The sequence below is a fragment of the Apus apus genome, chromosome 3, assembly GCF_020740795.1.
Source record: "Apus apus isolate bApuApu2 chromosome 3, bApuApu2.pri.cur, whole genome shotgun sequence".
NCBI classification, from domain to species: Eukaryota; Metazoa; Chordata; class Aves; order Apodiformes; family Apodidae; genus Apus; species Apus apus.
Genome location: NC_067284.1, coordinates 40,996,991 through 41,015,553, shown reverse-complemented (window position 1 = coordinate 41,015,553; position 18,563 = coordinate 40,996,991). Strand labels below are relative to the sequence as shown.

Genomic DNA, 18,563 nt, shown 5'->3' with positions numbered 1-18,563 from the left:
TCAGAAAATGAGGGTGGCTAAGATCAGTTATGCTGGAGTAATGGAAAACATCAAGCAGAGTGAAAACTGGCTGACAGCCTCAAAGTATCATAAAGGCAAAAAACAAAAGAAGTGCTGTGAATTCAAAATATGTGCTGCTGCAGAAAGGGAGACTTTCAAGAGCTAAGCTGATAAAGCCCTTCTGACTCAGTAACAGTGGATATTTGCTGTTGGTCATTAACTGTATTTTTTCCAACTGCTGAAGTACATACAGAATGATCCTGGCCTCAAAGCAGAAAATCAAGTCTCTCAAAGAAAAAATGGAGAGGCTAGAGCATGGGTTTAGTTTACAAAAGCTAGAGAAATAATTCATAGACTTGCTGGAGGGTTTATAACTCATAACCTATATATAAAGCAGCTTCCTTTTCTACTACAAGGGCACTGGGAAACAAACCTAGTGAGTTCTTATTGTCAGTGTCATGAGCTTAAAATGAACATGAGACACCTGAACAACTTTTTTCGGTAACACAAATGGTCTGGCAGTTGCCCCTTTTTTCTTGTTTCACTTTCAGCTTCCTCTTTGTGCACCAGGTATCGGGGATTAACCATATTCAGTGGTCAGGGACTTCCTCAAAAACAGAAGGGTGGAGTGATGTGCTCTCTGGTGCAAGAGGAAGAAGAATTTATGAAACAGTTGTGGTAAAATATGACACATGCTGGAACAAAAAAATACAGTATCAGGTGGAGCTGTATGGGCTATAAACATCAAGGAAGAAGAGGAAAAAAAAAAAAAAGAAAAAAATACTTGAAACCTACAACTGCCTGTATAACTTCTGGGAAGCTGTAAGATTTCTTTTTGTGAAACAACCAGATGCACGTTAGGACAGTGGAAGACGGGTCTGTACAGAATGAGACCAGCTACATCTCCCACACATGGGCTCTAATCCACAATATTAGAGCCAGAGGAGAGTAACCACAAGAATGTTCAACAAAGAACATGTGGGGAGCGCTAAGAAGGTAAATGAGTGTACAAACTTGAAATAAACACAAACAAACTGAACTAACAAATTAAAGAATAATATTAAAGGAAAACATTTCAATTATTTATAACAATGTTATCAGTGTGGGCAGCAACAATGAGTCAGGCGAAACATCTCCTGGAGAAGGAAGGAACACTTGGCATTGCTGAAGCCTGGCAGGATGACATCCACAAACAGCCATTGTAAATATTCCAATTATAATCTGCCTGGGAAGATTCCAGTAGTAAAATGTGTGCCTGTGGGGGGTGGGGTGGGGTGTTAGTGAAGAAGAAAGTATGGGAACAACACTCTAAATTGGAGTTTTTATTTTAATAAAAATTGCTTTGGAATCATTAACTCAGAAGCATATTGTTTCAGGGCTGATAGAAGCAACACCTGAGGGAGGCAAATAAAATGTCCTAAACAACTACCACCTACCCAGCTGAAAACAGAGTTGACTGCAGCTATGGAATTGCTGTGACTACTCCAACAAGGAGGAGTTAGAGCGTAAATATATAGTTAATGCTAGCGGCTATTCTTTTAATAGGAAGCAGATTTTACTATGTCATTCTTCAAGACCATCTAATTAATGAAACACTCTATTTTCACAACACTCAGCAACATTTTCATGACATTTGAGGTATGACCAGGATCTCAGACAGTGACTACTGAATAAAATTACAGATCCTGGTTGTTTTGAGGGAGCCAGATACCTAGCAGATGTCATGTCACAGCCAGGTATATGGAGTCATAACCCCGGAACAGATCTCTACTAGGGTCCCTTGGGGATGAGAAATTGCAAGTCAAAAGTCTACAGACTCTTTCCTTAGCATAGAGCAAACTGCCACAACTAGTGCTGTAAGCCCATCCAAGAAAGTTACAATCATACACTCCTAGGAGAAAGAGGTGCTGGGCAAACTGACAAACAGGATGTTTTTGAAATCCTGGAAAGCAAAGGAGAGGTCAATATGAACAAATACTGCAAAAAGTTTTGTTTTCTTGGTTTTTTTTTGTTGCATTTTTCCTAAGTATACAGAGCTGTGAAAATGATGTTCTTCAGCTTCCTTTATCTCCTGTAAGATCTCAGTCTGCTTAAAGATTCCAAAGGAATAGAGAAAGACAGATAATATAACAAGGGCAACAGCAATGTGAGGAGGAAATAAGTGAACTCTACAAGTGTAATGATGACCCGTACCTGGAAGATGAAATATGGTAAATCCAAAGGCTTTCGTCTCTAACAGCAGGAGTAATTAATAAGTGCAATAGGGGAAACAATGCATTTGGCAAACCAATTTTTGCATTATAGAATAGCTGCCCTCTTGGAATGCTTTTGCTAGACAAACACAAACAGCTAGGCTCAGCATGACCGGTTGAAGCTCAAAGACAAGTGAGACACAGAAATTTAAAACTAGAAAAGATTATCATTAATGGAGTTCAGTCCAGATGACTTATGCTTTTTTAAAGTGACTCATTTTTTAAATGTTTGGTACTACCTAGTACTTTATCTTGGCCTTTGTCACCTTAATTAAAAATCACCTTTTTACAATTACTGTTGAAAATACACTTCATAAAACTTATGAGAACTTATGTCCAAGGCTGAAATTTGACATACATTTGCACTTCCACTCGCATGCAGTAATACTCAACCAGTATATCCAAATATGACCCTGATCTGAGAAGTATTTAAGAAAGAGAAATCACAAGGTATTTTTCTAATATACAACACTAGCAGTATTTGCTTTTTTCAAAATGATCTTAATTAATCTGTTTAGTAAATGACTCTCTAAGAATTTTGCGTTGATATTACTGATTTAAAATAAATGTTTATTCTCCAACTGCTAAACAACATCCAGATTTCATTCAATAGCTTACAGAACAAGATATTAGGATTAAATAAGAAAGAAGTCCAATGGAGCATTACCTCTACAGCTTCCCATCCCCACTGCCTGTACTTCGGGTCATGAGTGAGGCGCCACATGTACATGTAGGTCTCTATGACCTCTGGTCGTAGGATGTAGTATTTTTCATTTTGTCTTGTAGCAATGGCCTCAACACCACCATCAAATCTGAAGGCTTCTGGTCCCAGTTTCATGCCTAGCCAATATAAAAACACAGGCTCAAATTAAAAAAGCTTTCAAATTATGTAGCCTAGCAAATCAACTACCCGTTCATGTGGCATAAAGCCAGGATACCCAAAAGGTACATAATTTCTGAAAGATCCTGCAGCAGCTCCTTTTAAAAATATTTTCTAAATAATTCAGAGCAGGAGAGAGCTCTTCTTCATCAACATTTTAAACAGCAGTTCCAGTCTGAACAGTCATGCCAACATTTGCATGCTGGAAGACTTCCTGTAACTAGCAACATGTGAAATTTTGCTTTAAAGACAAGGGTATTTACTTTTCTCTATCAAACTGGAAAATACACTCTGGGACCTGAAATGCTGCCAGGGTTGTTTTTATAAGAAGATTAAAGAACCCAAAGAAATTTGCAGTGTAGAAATCCACTTTCTTTGTGTAATTCTATTGTTTGCAGCATTGTACCAACAGAACTGAGAATAAAATATGTTTTGTGTGCATAAAACATGATTAATAGCTATATTGATGCATAAATGAACAGGCTGCATCTCTTACTTGTTTTTGGCTATACAAAATTGGCAAAGTGAAAAAAAAGGCTGTTGTGTTAAGTACTAGAGTGAGGAGATGTTGTGTTAAGTACTAGAGTGAGTGAGAAGTTTCTCTGAGGGCAAAGCAGCACTTGTCACCAGAAAGGATGACAAGTCCTCACCATCCTGCAACTTTAACTCAGCATTACACAAAGTCAAACTGTGAAACTAAATCCAGCAACAGAGCGCTTACTTGTCCGGTCATAGGATTCATGGCAAGTCCTGGCAATTTCAGCACCAAGCTCGATGTGATGGCCCGTCTTGTCACTGGGTGCTCCATCTGCTCCGAGAGCAAACATGCCTCCAGCAAAACAAGTCAGGTGTCCCATCTTGTGTTCAAGCAGTCCACCCTTCCACTCAGCGATGTATGTCAGTCCGCCGCTTGATTTGCGAATGAGATGGGTCTCTATGGCCTGAAAAATACGTGATTTCAAACCCTTTGGTAACATTCGGTAAAGTACGAAAGACAAAGACAAAGCTGTCTTGTATGGTGGTTGGATTTTCTCCATATTGCCTTTGCTTACAAAGTAATGAGGATGCTATGAGCCAGCATATCCTCAAAGTGCAGCCAAACCAACACAGATAAGTACACATCAGTAAGAATGATTCATTTTGGAGCCATTTATGCAGCACAGTTTCTAAAAAATATTGGAAAGACCTAAAAAATACAATTCAATTTTAAGATTCTTTATTTCCTTCCCGTTATCCTTTGAGCAGTTTCAGGTAATTTCACTTCTAATGGCAATTAGCCATCACTTCAGATTCCATTCTTCCCATTGTAATTCTGACTTAAGGGATGGGGTTATTGATACCATTTCACGTCAATTACATGCAGACATAACTCATATTCAAAATGCCTGACTCAGTGAGTGCACTGAATAACGTCAGGCCTCTGACTCTGTATGGCATTCCCAAAGTCCAGTGAATTTTCCCTCCCAGACTGAATACCTCTGCAGTTACCAATCTAGAATAGGGCCTGGAAAAAAACCCCAAGCAGAATAAAAACATACAAATCTCCTAGAGAGAGAATGTGAAGTTGGTGCCATTGGCAATGTACAGTGACTGATTATGAAATCCAGGAAAACAACTTTCCCTTCTGAGAGAAACAGAATTAAAACAATAGAGGAGAGCACCTTAATTAGAAGCCCACACATCATTCTTTAAAGGGTAATGGAGAGGAGACAAACTCCAGCAGTATTCTGGTTTATTCTATTGAAATTGTAAGATCTAGAAACAGTTTTCAATTTGCATTACACAAGAAAGAAAATGTGAACAGAATATCAGTATGGAGAACTATTAACCAGAAAGCCAGAATTAAAAAAAAAACCCAAAACAAAAACAGTGTTGTGAAGAACTACAGCGAGTGTAGTTATTCCTTCCCATTTAAACACCTGTAAAGGTTGTTTCTATAAGCATGAAAAATCTTCTCTAAACTAGAAGCACGAGCAGAATAAATGTACAAGTTTTAGTTACCAAGTAGGTTTTTTTTCTGCCAAGAATGTGTCACTGAAAGCTACACTTTATTCTCCACTACTATTAGTGCAAAGCACTTAGTAAGGAAGTCTTCTACCCACCTCCATACCCATTACTGGCTCAGAAAACTCCCCCATCCCTTTCTTTCCTCCTTGATTGTGTTTTTAACACTAGTTCCTACTGAAAAAACACACCTAAACTTTAAAGCAGCAGTAAAGAAGATTAAAGATTCCTGTACTTTAAGCAAATCCTGCATAATTTAACCTATAAAAAGAAGAATTAAATATGAAAGAGGAAAGGTGGGAAAACAGTTTCCTTAAGATCCAAACTACACACACCACTGTGGAAGATGAAAGAATTACAGAAGCTGAGTTGGTGTCAAGCTAATTTGTGGTCATGTATTCCGAGAGCATATAAAAAAGCTTTACTGTCAGACTGGGAAACTAGCAGGGGAATAACTAGGTACTTAAAAAAAATATATTCTGTAAAGCATGTTTTTTGTGCTCATTCGGGTATAAAATATTTGAATTTATAATTAAAGAATTGACAGAACAGGTTTCAAAGAACCTGCTACAAAATGTATTAATATATAAACAGGCAAAATTTATGCGAAGATAGAAATAATTAGAAAACTTCCAGAATCTTTCAGAGTTCTGTCTGCATTTTTATTAAACTTTTTATATTTTGTAATAGGATGCCTTATTGTTAAAAACACACATAACTATTTTGTGGGAAATAGGTCTCAGACTACTTAAGCATTCTAAAAAATGAGCTACCCCAAAGCAAGTTCAGAAATGAGAAACTTTTAATTAAATGATATTTCATTAAACCTTCCAGCATGGTACCTACATCTCACCAAATCAACAACTCTGGCAATAGTTAACTCTACTGGTCACTGAGCTCTTGAGTCAGAATTTATTTTAAAAATAAACAAATATGAAATAGATAGATGACTAGATTTACAGAATTTATGGCAGAATAAAGTATTACTGTATCTGACAGAAGTAATAGTAATCAAGCACCTTCTGAAGTACGGTAACTAGAACAGAGTTAATTCTTGTAGTATGATAAATGATTTTATGCTACCCATTAGTCTTTCAGAGATTTTTTCCCCCCCTCTTTTGGCTCAAGATTAAGGTTCAGGCTGAAAAAAGATGAATTCTGCTTGGGAAATTTTAAAGTTATTCTCACAAAGTGGTGTTAAGAAGCTAACAAATTGATGTTAATTGATGCCAAGAATGTCAAAAAATAAAAATATGTTTCCAAATTAATTTTTCATGTTTAGTAAAGCAATCATCTTGGTTTTATAAATGGGTCCTATTAAGAGCTATTACATATGCCTATTATAAGTTATTTTTCTTGTGTAAGCATCTTATTTAGTACTATTTTTATTATATAATTATTTTGTACCTTACAGATTCTCAAATTGTCATGCTTTGTATATTCATAGGTCCCTGAGTGCTAGATAATACCTGTAGTGATGTCTATACCTTTATTAATGGCATGCTCAGTAGCTAATAATTTCTACCTAGAGATCCAAATAACCTTTGATATGTACAAATAACCTTTAGAAGCCATAGGTCTGTGTGCCAAATTTGCAAGCCCATCAGCAACTCTTATTCTGGAAGACTGGAGAATGAATACTCTAACTTGGTGAAGCCTAAACTTCAAGTTACATCCTTATGAAGTAATAGTTTGTACAAGTTAGACAATTTATGTAAACTGAGCTCAACCAAAGAGCTTTTATGAAGCATGAAAAGGTAGAGAAGAGTTTCTTCCCAGAGGACTGGATAGCTCTTCTTGAGCAACTAAATCTGAGAAGGTTCTTCATGGGTCATTTTTGGTCTGAGCTAGACAAACTGTCAGAAACAGGTTTCCCTTCTCTCATCATTATTAATCTAACCTCCAACTGAAAACACAGACTAGCTGCTTGCTCCAAAACAACATTCATCAAAGGCTTGCTAATGAATTTGCAGTATCAAAGTTGCATGAAGTTTAGAATAATTCCAGCATGGCACTGAGGTGTCAGATTGTAACGAATTCATTAGGTGTGCTCCAGTTGTTCCAGTAACTCAACAGTAAAAAAGTTATCATTGTAACAAATTAGCCTATTTAGAAACCCTCAAATTATATGTTTTAGATCTAAAAAAAAAAAAAAAAGTTTAGCAAGAAATTACAGACTCCTGTATTGCTGGATTAAGAGATGGTAGAACTTTGCTTTTCCTGTCAAAACCAACCTAACTAGAGTTCATTTCAGAATATAGTCCCAAATATTGTTAAAGCACTACTTCTGGAATGTGTAATGGTTATATAATGCATTTGTGTAATAAAATACTTCAGAGTAAATAATAAATAAAAATCAGCATTCTTTCAGATGCCAATTCTGAAACTATACCCCAAGTGCCAAAGCCACCTATAAGGAATTCACAGAACTGCTATTCACATTTCTGATTTTGTTGTTGTTGTTATAATATAATGTGTGAGCAGCATATGAAGTATTTTTCAGTGAGATTTTCACAAACATTCTAAGTGCCATCAGACTGGATTAAACTTTCTGAACAACATTGTGTTGTGTTTTTTTTTAAATAAGCTTGAGGTACATGGCAGGATTAAATCACAAGCTGGATGGGATTCATAAGCAATTGTTTTAAATATAAAAAAACTTGAACATAAAAGTTGAGAAAGAAGAAGAGGAAGAAATATTATCAGTTTAAACTAAGATATAATAAGGGTATCTGAACTTGAGCAGCAGGATGAAAAGGCAGGGTTGCAATCCCATAGGAAAATGGTATTTGCTGTCTGCAGTGCTGTGGGTGCAGTTCTGGCAGGGAAATCAAGTTACTAAACCAAGTTATTACAAAAGGAGAATAGGTAGTAACGTGAGGAGATCCACCCAAGTGAAAAGCTTTGCTTGGCAGAATTAATTTTTCATTTCCTACTTAGAATCAATTTACTTACATAATTATCTACACACCTAAAAAAGTGACATGTTCCTTTGAATTGCAGACCTATTACAACTTGGACCCCACCTATAAATAATTCCTTCCTGGACTACTCAGAGATCAGGTGGTGTTATACGTATCACTATGGAGATTATTATTTCATTTACTGTAATGAATGTTCTCAATATAAGCCAGTATACAACATCTGCAAAGAATCAAAAAAGGTTAACTGAAAATGCATTCTTGATGGATAATTGTTTGGAGTTGGTACAGTTTTTCTTTTAAGTAAATGGAAATTTCATGTTACTGTTTTCCAGAATGCATTTCTGCAATTCAAACAGTAATTTCTTTCTTTCCATCACTGTAAAAAAGAGAGACTGTGCAACGTAAAAGGTTTTAAAGAAGTGGTTGCAAATGTATGGTCCCAAAAGGAGCAGTAGCAGATGCTACCTCAGACTGATAAAAGCAAAAACCAAAGTGGACAAAAAAGGAGAGGAAGGAAGGGAAACTAAAGGAAAAAAAAAAACAAAACCACAACACATTTGCCAGATATTTAAAGAAATAAATTTACTACCTGTAAAGCTGGTACAGCATACAGTTTGTAGCATACCTGCAAGCTCTTACAGCCAGACTGACTTTTATGGCTGATACAGTTCCCAGCAATTTTTTGATGTGTGCTTTTATGTAAGGCTCTGCCTACAGTCCTTGCTGCAATAAAGCCTTTAGCTAAATTAAATTTCTGTTAATCTTGTGGGAAATTATTCCTTCTATACAACAACTGTAAAAATGCTTGAGCATTCAACTAAAAACACAAACAACCCCTTTTACAGTTTCAGTTGTGATTCAAGTGCACCTTGTATTACTCCTGGCATCTTTCTCCTGAGTTTGTTTGTTAAAATTATGCCCTTGCCTACCTGTCACGCTGGAAGAACTGCTGTGAATGAGACATTATGAATTGTTCAGGTTACAGGAGTGTATCTTGCATTCCTGTGGGATCTCTGTTATTGACAGCATGCACAATTTTTCACAACCTGGTTTCCTCCCCCTCCTGCCCTCTTTTTTAAGGCAGTGTTTTGTGTTCTTTGTTCATCATCCTGTTTCTTAGCTTTTATATCATAGTGCCAAGTCCTTACACTTGGAAAATTAAGCAGAACCAGAGCCTCCTAATAAATATCCATTTTCCTTCATTCAGTTCCTTTAAGCTTTTCACACAGATAAATACTGTCTTTACCAACCCACTTCCTCAGTCCCTGACTTGGTTTTGTGATTGGGAAGTCCTTCACTTACCCTTTGAGTTGTTTAGGATGCTGAACTGGATTGCTTATAGAGAGAGGACACAGAAATGAAGTAATCCCACTGTTCAAATGAATAGAGGGTATTCTCTTGGTGGATTATACTGACAGGTAATAAGAATATTAACAGAGATGTCCACAGAGCACAGATGGAGGCTCTTCAGGAGAAATGCTCTGCACCTCAAAGTTGCTCAATTCAAAATAAACACGTGCCACAGGGAAAGTTAATTCTGCTAAAGGAGCAGGGATACCAAACTACAAACCTCAAAATGCAACATAAAGCTGTTCTACTTCCTCTAGCACTGAGGCATTTTACCTCTCCTTTTACAATAACGGTTAAATTAAGATTAATGAATTTCAATGACTACTGCTGTTTTAACAACAAAAACTAGGTGTTTCATTTTCCACCTCAAGACATCACTGTAGCTGGAGATAAAACTGTCTCGCAAGTCATAGTTTCATATTTCCATATGTTATTAAATTTGAAACGTAAAAAATAAGATCCTATTTCTAAATTTCCAGGGTTTATGTTTGTTTTGGGGATAATTACAGCTCTATAGGCTTCTTTACAACAGAGCACTGTAAGTTATCTCAGTCCAAACTTTTAATATATTTTTCTTCCCCTAGGAATCTTCTTTGCAAACAGTATTTTGATGATTTGAAGCAATAGTGAGTATGAAAGAGAATTCTATCTTGTGATATTTCCAATAATTCAAAGATGTACAATGTAAATTGCTTACTTATTTTAACATTTATAGCTTGCAGCAATACATTTTATCCACACAGCAGGGCAGAATTATTGTGGTTTTGTATGGTGTGAGTTTGTAAGTTAACTGCCTGTTTTTGTGACTTTAAGTTACTTCCCTCATGTTGTCCCTGATGAGTGGATCTAATGGAACAGATCGTTTACTTCAGCAATCTTCATAATTCATCAAATCTATCCTTTCTCCAAAATTCCAATGAGTTTATTTTGAAAAGAGTTGCATTGTTCCATTATTACAGCTGTTTCAGAGATAGCAGAAAAACACTTGCCTTTTTTTAAACTTTATTATTTGATTCTGTTCTCTTAAGTATTGTACATACAGGTTTTAAGTATGTATTACAAGATGCATGACTCAGGTGAAAGCATATTGTCAGAAAAACTGGGGAAAACATAGGAAGATCAAGCCCTTATTAAATTTTTTTTTAATACTTCTGCCAAAGAAAAGTAGCCTCCTCTTATCCTGAGGTTCTCACCACTTACTAAACTGTGCCTTAAAGATCAAAAGTGACATCTGAACACAGGGGAACTTTAATTGTTTGAACACAATATATAAGTATTTTGAAAGCAATAAGGCACTTACTGCTTTTGGACTTAAGATGTGTTATACATTAAAGCTTACATGTGAAATGAAGTATGAATGCTTATAATGGAGATGTCTAAGTTTTTAAAATTGAAATGTTGCCAAGCATTTAACTACTATGATACTTCTTCGTTTGATCACTAAACAGATGATTAAGTTCTAGGGGAAAAAATGATAATTGACTTTTTGTCTGAAAATCTACTTATGTTTTTACCCCCCTGTATAGATCTATTAGTGTTTCTAAAAACACCAGTACACTAAACATACTTAATGCTGCCTGCTACCAGAAGGCTACATTTATTTATACTCTTAAAACAGTATTAAGGGAATGGCATGAATCAAAGCAAGTGACTCTCAAAATGTTACATTATGTGTTTTCTGAATATTCTAGAATCAATATTGCTCCTGACAAGCTTTTTTGCTGTCAAAAAAGGAAGGGAAAATAGCAGCATTAGTGAGGACACAGCTTCTCTGACAACAAGAACAAAGCCATGAGTGAAAAGGGGACAGTTTCTCTCACAGGACTTTTCTAGAAAAAATCCTCCTTAAAGAGTTGTAACAAAATTATAGGTTGCTGCTTCTGACATTCCATAAACAAACAAACATTTTAATAAGTACTTCCCATAGTCTAAGATGCTGACATTATGCAGCTATAATTATATCATTAACAATTTTAAATTCTGCAGAAGCCTGTCTTTAGTCTTGATGCTTTCTGCAAGCAGTTGTAGAGAGCCTCAAAACTCTTGTCAAGAAGGGAAATATAGCACAGAGAATAAAAAAGAGCAGTGAGTCCTCTGGATGTTCCTTGTCTGTTAACTGTAATGAATCTTGTGTTCCTACCTAATGCATAGATACTAGCACTATGTGCAGAACATCAGTGCAGCCAGGTGAGAAATATTTTAAACATGACAGCTGACAAAATATGTAAATAAACTGCACATTTCATAATTTTTACACACTGAATACCCCCCTGCCACCCCCAAGTAGTATGCAGTGGGAATGCTGGGGCTTCTGCACCAAACATTTCATTCTCAAGATGGCCTTCTATTGTACCACCCTGCCTGCCCTATTTATGTATTTCCTTCAATGCCAAGAAGTGCTTAAGTACTGAATGTTCAATACATTAATACATTTTTAGCTCTACTCAGTATGACAAACTACTCTGAGTTGTTGCACTTGTCGTTGTCCACATCAGTTATGTATCACTGTGATCCCAAAGCAAACCACTTCAAATAACTTAATGGAAACTGCAGTCAGCACAGACCAGCCACCAGACTGTCACCACACTTAAAACAGACCCTCATGAAACTCAGGAGATGAAAAGGTCCTATCTGCCAAGATCATGTTTTCATTTTGCTAACCACACTTTGTTCTCTCCCTCATTTAAATGAAAAAAGACTACATAGATTTGTTTTCTTTATCTAAAAGGCTGAAATCTTGACAGCTCTGAAAAATACTCACTACTTAATGCTGACAATTAAATATACCAAAAAACCCTCTAAAACAGAATCAAAACCATATAGCTTCCTTTGGCAGAGTACAAACTGAATATATTAAGGCTAGTCTGAAAAGTTAGCAACGTGTCAAATAAAACAATTCTGACATTTAAAAAGTGATCCTATCTGTTTTCTATCCGAATACTGAAAATCCTGAGCCCAAAAATGGCTTTTCCCCCTTTTGATTCCCACAAAAAGTATACCCATTGCATTCCTTTATGGCACAACTCAGCCGAGCAGCAGGCTGACTTCCAGGAGTGCTGCTGCTATCTGGTAGAGAATGGCTGTGGCACCTGCTTCACACCATGTTCTTCTGTATCTGTTTCTCCTGTTTCTGCTTCCCTGTGCTAGGTTCTCCAGAGGTCACTAGTTTTCTTGTTACAACCTTCTGAGCAGTTTTTATCCAGTAAGAGAAGTTAAACCATCCAAATGTCTAAAAGTAAACTACCTTGTCTAAAGGTAAAACTGCAGCTTGCAGAGGCTTTATCTCTCTGCTGCCACAGGGCCTGACACCTCTCTGATTGCCACTATGGGCTGCACTGAACTGAGCTGCTTGGGAAGTGCTGGTGAGGAATTCTCCCTCTTCCTCCAAAGTTATTCTGGGCCAAGTTAACGCTCTCTTCACACCCTTTAGATACACCACTCTCCAGATACACACTGAGGAGGGGGGATGAAGGCAGAGCCAGAGAAAAGAAATATTTAAGATGCAGAAAGCTTGCAGCAATGGCCATAAATAAATGTAATGGGAAAATCTGGAAAAGATACCTGATCATTGGACATCAAGTGTGAGACAGCCTGTTAACAGGAGTAGTAGGAAAACTGCCCTTCAGCTTAGAAAATGAAGGCTGATACATTCAAAAGGGGAGGATTTGATGCAGTTGCTTGTGACACTGCTGTCACTACACTAGACATAAGTGAACCCAGAAGGCGCATTTTTGCTCTAAATTATCATGTTTTTTTACTAAACCTACTCAATTGTGTCTCAGAGATGAACTGTGTTAACTGAAAAGAGTGGGTTCCTGTCCTGAATACTTGCAAGGCTGATGGATTATTCTATGGCCAGTTGCACCTTCAAAATATGACTGAAATCTGAACATGTTTGTTCTGTAACTAAATGTTGCATGTTACTCATTGAAGTCAGTGTAAGAAGATATCTTACTTCCTGTATTATAATGAAACAGGACACTCTATCCATTGCTTTTCAAAAGAGAAAAATAACTTACCTTAAAAATACATTCACTTGTCTTTTTTTGTGCAAAATCTAGAATTTATAAATCCCTCTGAGAGTCTTATAAACATATTGGCATTGTGCTCTGGTATTCAGAACAAGCCTACCTCTGTCCCTTTTCCCATTAGAAAGAAACTCTTCTTTAAATGGCATCAGTCAAATATGCATCTTACCCATGGAAAGCAGAAAAAGTTTTCTATCTTGTTTGTCATCTTACATTATTGCTTTTAACTTATGCCATAAAACAATGTATAGGTGGTACAAAAATTCTAATACAAAGAACTCTTTGTTTCTAATACGGGTTACAGAACAACGTAAGAATCCCAAAGCTTTATCTAAACGAATTTCAGCTTTTCATGGTGAACTATAATTCACCATATATTTTCATTTGTTGTTGCTGGATAGCAGAAGATATTGAATGAGGTGTCAAACCTTTACATCGCTCTTTCAGAATCTAGTGGGTATGTGCTGGGCTGAACAGTCAGGAATAATCATACCATTCGTTCCCTTTGGTGTAGTCCTAAAAAGATTCTCAAAGTGTTGGGGGAAATTTATCTAAGGAAATACAAAGCAGACTCAGAATGTCCAAATTGTGTAGGCTTAGTCATAAAGAAAGACTGCAGCTTGTGCACACACTTAACTTGGCTTTCATTTACAGAATCACAGAATCATCCTGGTTGGAAAGGACCTAAAGATCATGAAGTCCAACCATAACCTAAATCCACCAACCATCACCTAATCTACCCATTCAGTGCTTAAATCATGTCACTAAGCACCACATCTATATTTCTTTTCAACACTTCCAGGGTTGGTGACTCCACCACCTCCCTGGAATTTAGGTAAGGAAGGGACTGATAGCAATAAAGCAAATATCAGGATGGATTTCAAAAAAGGCTAGTTATTCTGCTGAAGAACCTAGCATCTCAGTGGGACCAGTCTGCAGTCTCAGTGAGACTGCAACTCCCCTGCTGTTTCCTAAACAAGCTACATTACAACATCAAGCTGTACCTCCACATGCTGCATGTACACTTTCAGCTTAGGTGCAGTTGTACCTCGGTAAGGAAACAGAGACCACAAACATCACTGATCAGAGAAGAATTGGCCACGCAGTGTGGTGGTCATCACCACTTCTGCTCCCCTTCAGGACCTCAGGATGCCCACCACAGCTTTCATACCCAAGGAGGTGTGAGTTTAAACAAAGCCATGCTGCTGCAGCCTGCAGGGACACACACCTGGGAGTCCTCCTGGCCCTCTTCCCCGATGGCCAGCCAACGGGAGGCAGCCCTTCAACCCAGCCACACTGCAAGACAGCTTGGGCTTGCTCAGCAGTGACCCAGGCATGCTGCTACCCTGCAGCTGACACGGGATGGCATGATCACTCATGGTGAAGGCATGAGAGACTTCCTGATGTACCTTGCTCCAGCTGTGCTCTAGTCAAGGGAAAGGTGAACCTTCTTAGCAGGACCAGCTCATCAGCAACCATCCAGGCACTGGGGTCTCCAACTCTCTGCTGTTGGCTGGGATGATGTACCCCAGCTGCTCCCCAGCAGGACAGGGGGCAATGAGCTCATGGTCCCACTGACCAGGGTGACCTGGTGCATCACCATGTTTGGGATATTCTACCAGCAACACTTCCCAGAGCAGCTGTACTAGAAAAAGCATGTTCTTTACAGCACACCCTATGCATTAGTGCTTACCCTGTGAAAGAATGCATTTAAAAAAACACAACAAACCCTGAAGTTATTAAACCAGTGGAAGCAGAAGGCTGAAGCAGCTTTGAGGTGCTTCAAAATGCCTTCCATGGTAAGATGAATTTATATCATATTATCAGACATTTTGTTCTCTCTTTTTGGCTGCCAACCTAATGGCTGAGCTATTACAGTATCACTGTTCTTACGTTATACCCTCAAATGCACTCAAAGCTAATTTTAAAAGCACCTTTTGCTCTGAAACTGAAACCATTCTAGCAGTGAAAATGAGGCCAACGGCATCCAAATCTGCACTTAGAAAATTAAAGGCAGGATTTTCTTAGCAGAGGATACTTGGTCATCAAATTTACTACCACAAGAGATCACACCCTCCCTCAAATCACTACACAGGACTACATAGGACTTTTCTCTCTAACAAAAGATTTAAAAACCCAAAGCTGCTAGGAGCCAGGGCTGTACTTTTTAATGACACCACTTTTTTTTTTTTTTTCTTTTTTTTTTTTTTTTTTTTCTTTTGGTATGGGAGGTAAAAGGAGATTTATGCCTTCTCCCTAAGGACAGCACACTTCCAGATGTATGAAAGAATAAGCAGATATTGCTTAGCATCTTGAAGCCTTGTCTACAGAGGCACTGTACATATATGCAGTTAATAAGAGATAGAAGTCCTGGCCTTAGAAAGCTCCCAGTCAAAAGAGATGAAAGGACTGGGGAAAAAGTAGTAATATTTTCCTCTTTTTATATATATATTTGAAAGCAAAGAACAGAGAAAATAGGTCATTTGCCCAAGACTGCAAGGAAAGCCTGTAAATATGGATTTAAATGTAGCACTTTGCAAGTCTCAATCCAGTGTCATGAAACCATTATTTCTCCCAGAGCACTATATTAAGGAAATACCATCAATAACAAAGTAAATTGCAGACTAGAAAGATCGTAAATGAACTACCACAAAGAAATACAAGCATGAAAAATTTTGATGTTTTATAAGTTTCTCTTGTGTCCAATTTGAATAACTGGCTGTTTCACAGAAGCTGGCAATTATGGCCTCTTGTGACAAAAAGCCATTCTGCAACAAAAATTTCTATTTTTTTTACAATTATCTACTATAATACATTGATTCTTGTGTTGGACACAAAAAACATTCGAATAGATGAAATTTGAGGTCAGAGAAGCATAGAATGGTCCAAACACAAGTGAGGAGCTTTCTGCTGGATATAAGGAAAAGGGCAGAAGGAATATATTTAGGGAAAACTGAGGAAAAAAGAATTGCACTTCTCTCTGAGAGCTACTTGTATATGCACTTTTTTGTTGCGTATTTTATACTTTTCTCCTCTAGTGTTAGAAAGAACTGTCTTCCAGTTAGAAAAAAAAGAGCTATACTTCAAGCCTCTCCCCTTTCCCACAGTGTACATATTCCTCTAGCATTATTATTTGCTGAAGTCTTTTAAAAAGAGAAACTTTAAGAAAACCCACACTGTGGTGGCAAAGACACAAATCGCTCACATTGTCCCCGGAGCCTGTCTCTTTAGCATTATTATAGATTAGAATAGTAAGGAAAGGAAGATTTAAATATCTTATTTACCTGAACAGCATCATAATACATTCTCTTGCCTTCTTCATCGGTCTTGTCTGACATCAGCCATGCCTTGAGCAAATACTCATAAAAGCTATCCCCAAGCCCTCCAATGGAGACGTGATCTAAAAAGGGGAAGAGATTCAACAGGAATTTCATCTTCAGACTGGGCAATAAAATTACAGTTTGAAACGGTGCTTTTAATGCATTGAAACATCTCTTCCTGCAACAATTTTTAAGAAAAGTAAGCCTGAAACCATAGGAAAAACTTAACTTTAATTACTAAGTTTTTGATGAAGCTAAAGCATCATAGTTGTTCCATATCCACAGTGCACCACAGGAGTTCATGGCAAAGAAACAAGAATTTATTTTTTAAACATCTAATTAATGTAGTCTATATCCAGTACAGAAATGTGTTAATCTAAGTCATCTTTTTTTATTCTAAAACCAGGAAGTTTTTAGAATAAAACAAAAAGTAGAAAGTGCTCTCTAATTTGATATAGGTTTTCTCCTCATAACATGCAGGCAATTATCTTTATTTACTAATGCTCCATTTCAGTCACTTCATAAAAAAGGCCAAAATGTTTTAGCTCCTTAGGTGCAGAGTTGAACTGCAGGTTATTTTATGGTATTTCAAAAAGCCGACCCATATGTTTAAAAATAGTATTACAGTTTTGAACATCTGGCTGCTTTCTGAACTCAGAGGCTCTAGAAGGGAGGAAAAAAAAAAAAAAGATACTTTTGACTTTTGCCACATCTACAGACAATTATTGCTGTAATGCTACTTTATTCTGCCCAAGGCTTACTCTGTGAAATGATCTGGTACTACAGATGCTGTGACTGTTGAACTGCACATGTTTAGGACGTGACCCTGCAAACACTAACACCAACTGAGTCAGATTCTTCCAGTGATGTAAAAGTTAGTGACGTTCTCAGTTGCTTCCACAAAGTTGCACTCACTTGCTGTCCAAGAGCCTTAAAAAGTCTTGGCAAAATTTTAATGGGTTATCACATGACTTCATCATAGATCCTCATAACAGATAAAATACTACAGCTACGAATGCACACGCACACACACACGTGTTTCTCTAAGCTCTGGTAAACTAAGAACACTAGGTTTTCTTTTTTAAGTTGGTGCTGCCTGGTAACTTTAAGGAATTTATTGAGTCTTCAGTGAAAGGATGCATATATCAGGCAGCAAGTCTGTGAGTCATACCACAAAATTCTGAGTATGAGAAAAGCAGAACATGCATGGGGTAATCCAGGCTTGCAAAGAGAGAAGCAGACGGGTTGGAGGTACAGAGCTTGTGCTTCCCTACACCTAGCTCTGGTCTTAGCTTCAAAGTTATGCCTCCGTTGGTGGAATTCAAAAGAACACAGATAATTTTTTTTTTAACCTCCTTCATCTCTTGTCTTCATAGAATGCCTCCTTTCACCTACTGAACAGGTTGTAAAAGCCATGCAAACGTAGAAGATACACTTTTTTTCTTTTCAAACTTTATTAACTGCATCTTGTTCCTCCACCAGTCTGAGACATGCAAAAAATAATTTAGTTTTCCAAATGTACACTGTCCCTTTGCCTAATAAATACATTGTATAATGTTATAATTGTATAACCTGGATTATAAGTGGCTTCCACCCCCCCTCCTCTTTTGAATGATATATTAAATGTCTAAAAATAACACAGCATTTATTTAATTAGAGGTTCATGATCCAAAAGGAAAAGAGGCTTCTTAAAAAAAAAGATAACATTTTCTTTGATCAAAGGCTGATTTTTCAACAGCAGCATTTAAATGACCTTTATGGTTTCCTAAATAAATTACCATAGAAACCTCTGACATTTGCAAACT

The 18,563-nt window shown here is 37.2% G+C and overlaps 1 protein-coding gene and 1 long non-coding RNA gene across 3 annotated transcripts in view; one reads left to right on the top strand and one right to left on the bottom strand.

Annotated features, from left to right (window-relative positions):
* The window catches only part of MAN1A1 (mannosidase alpha class 1A member 1), a 138,622-nt gene that overhangs the window by 7,606 nt on the left and 112,453 nt on the right, over positions 1-18,563 (bottom strand). For both annotated transcript variants that reach the window (XM_051612973.1, XM_051612972.1), the window contains exons 8-10: positions 16,723-16,838; positions 3,854-4,073; positions 2,920-3,092 (exon numbers count right to left, since the gene is read on the bottom strand). In XM_051612973.1, coding sequence (XP_051468933.1) covers positions 2,920-3,092; positions 3,854-4,073; positions 16,723-16,838 — 509 coding nt within the window. The remainder of the gene's footprint in view (positions 1-2,919; positions 3,093-3,853; positions 4,074-16,722; positions 16,839-18,563) is intronic.
* The window catches only part of LOC127381986 (uncharacterized), a 35,275-nt gene that overhangs the window by 1,742 nt on the left and 14,970 nt on the right, over positions 1-18,563 (top strand). Inside the window, exon 2 of the long non-coding RNA XR_007888840.1 lies at positions 9,995-10,036. This is a non-coding gene — a long non-coding RNA (uncharacterized LOC127381986). The remainder of the gene's footprint in view (positions 1-9,994; positions 10,037-18,563) is intronic.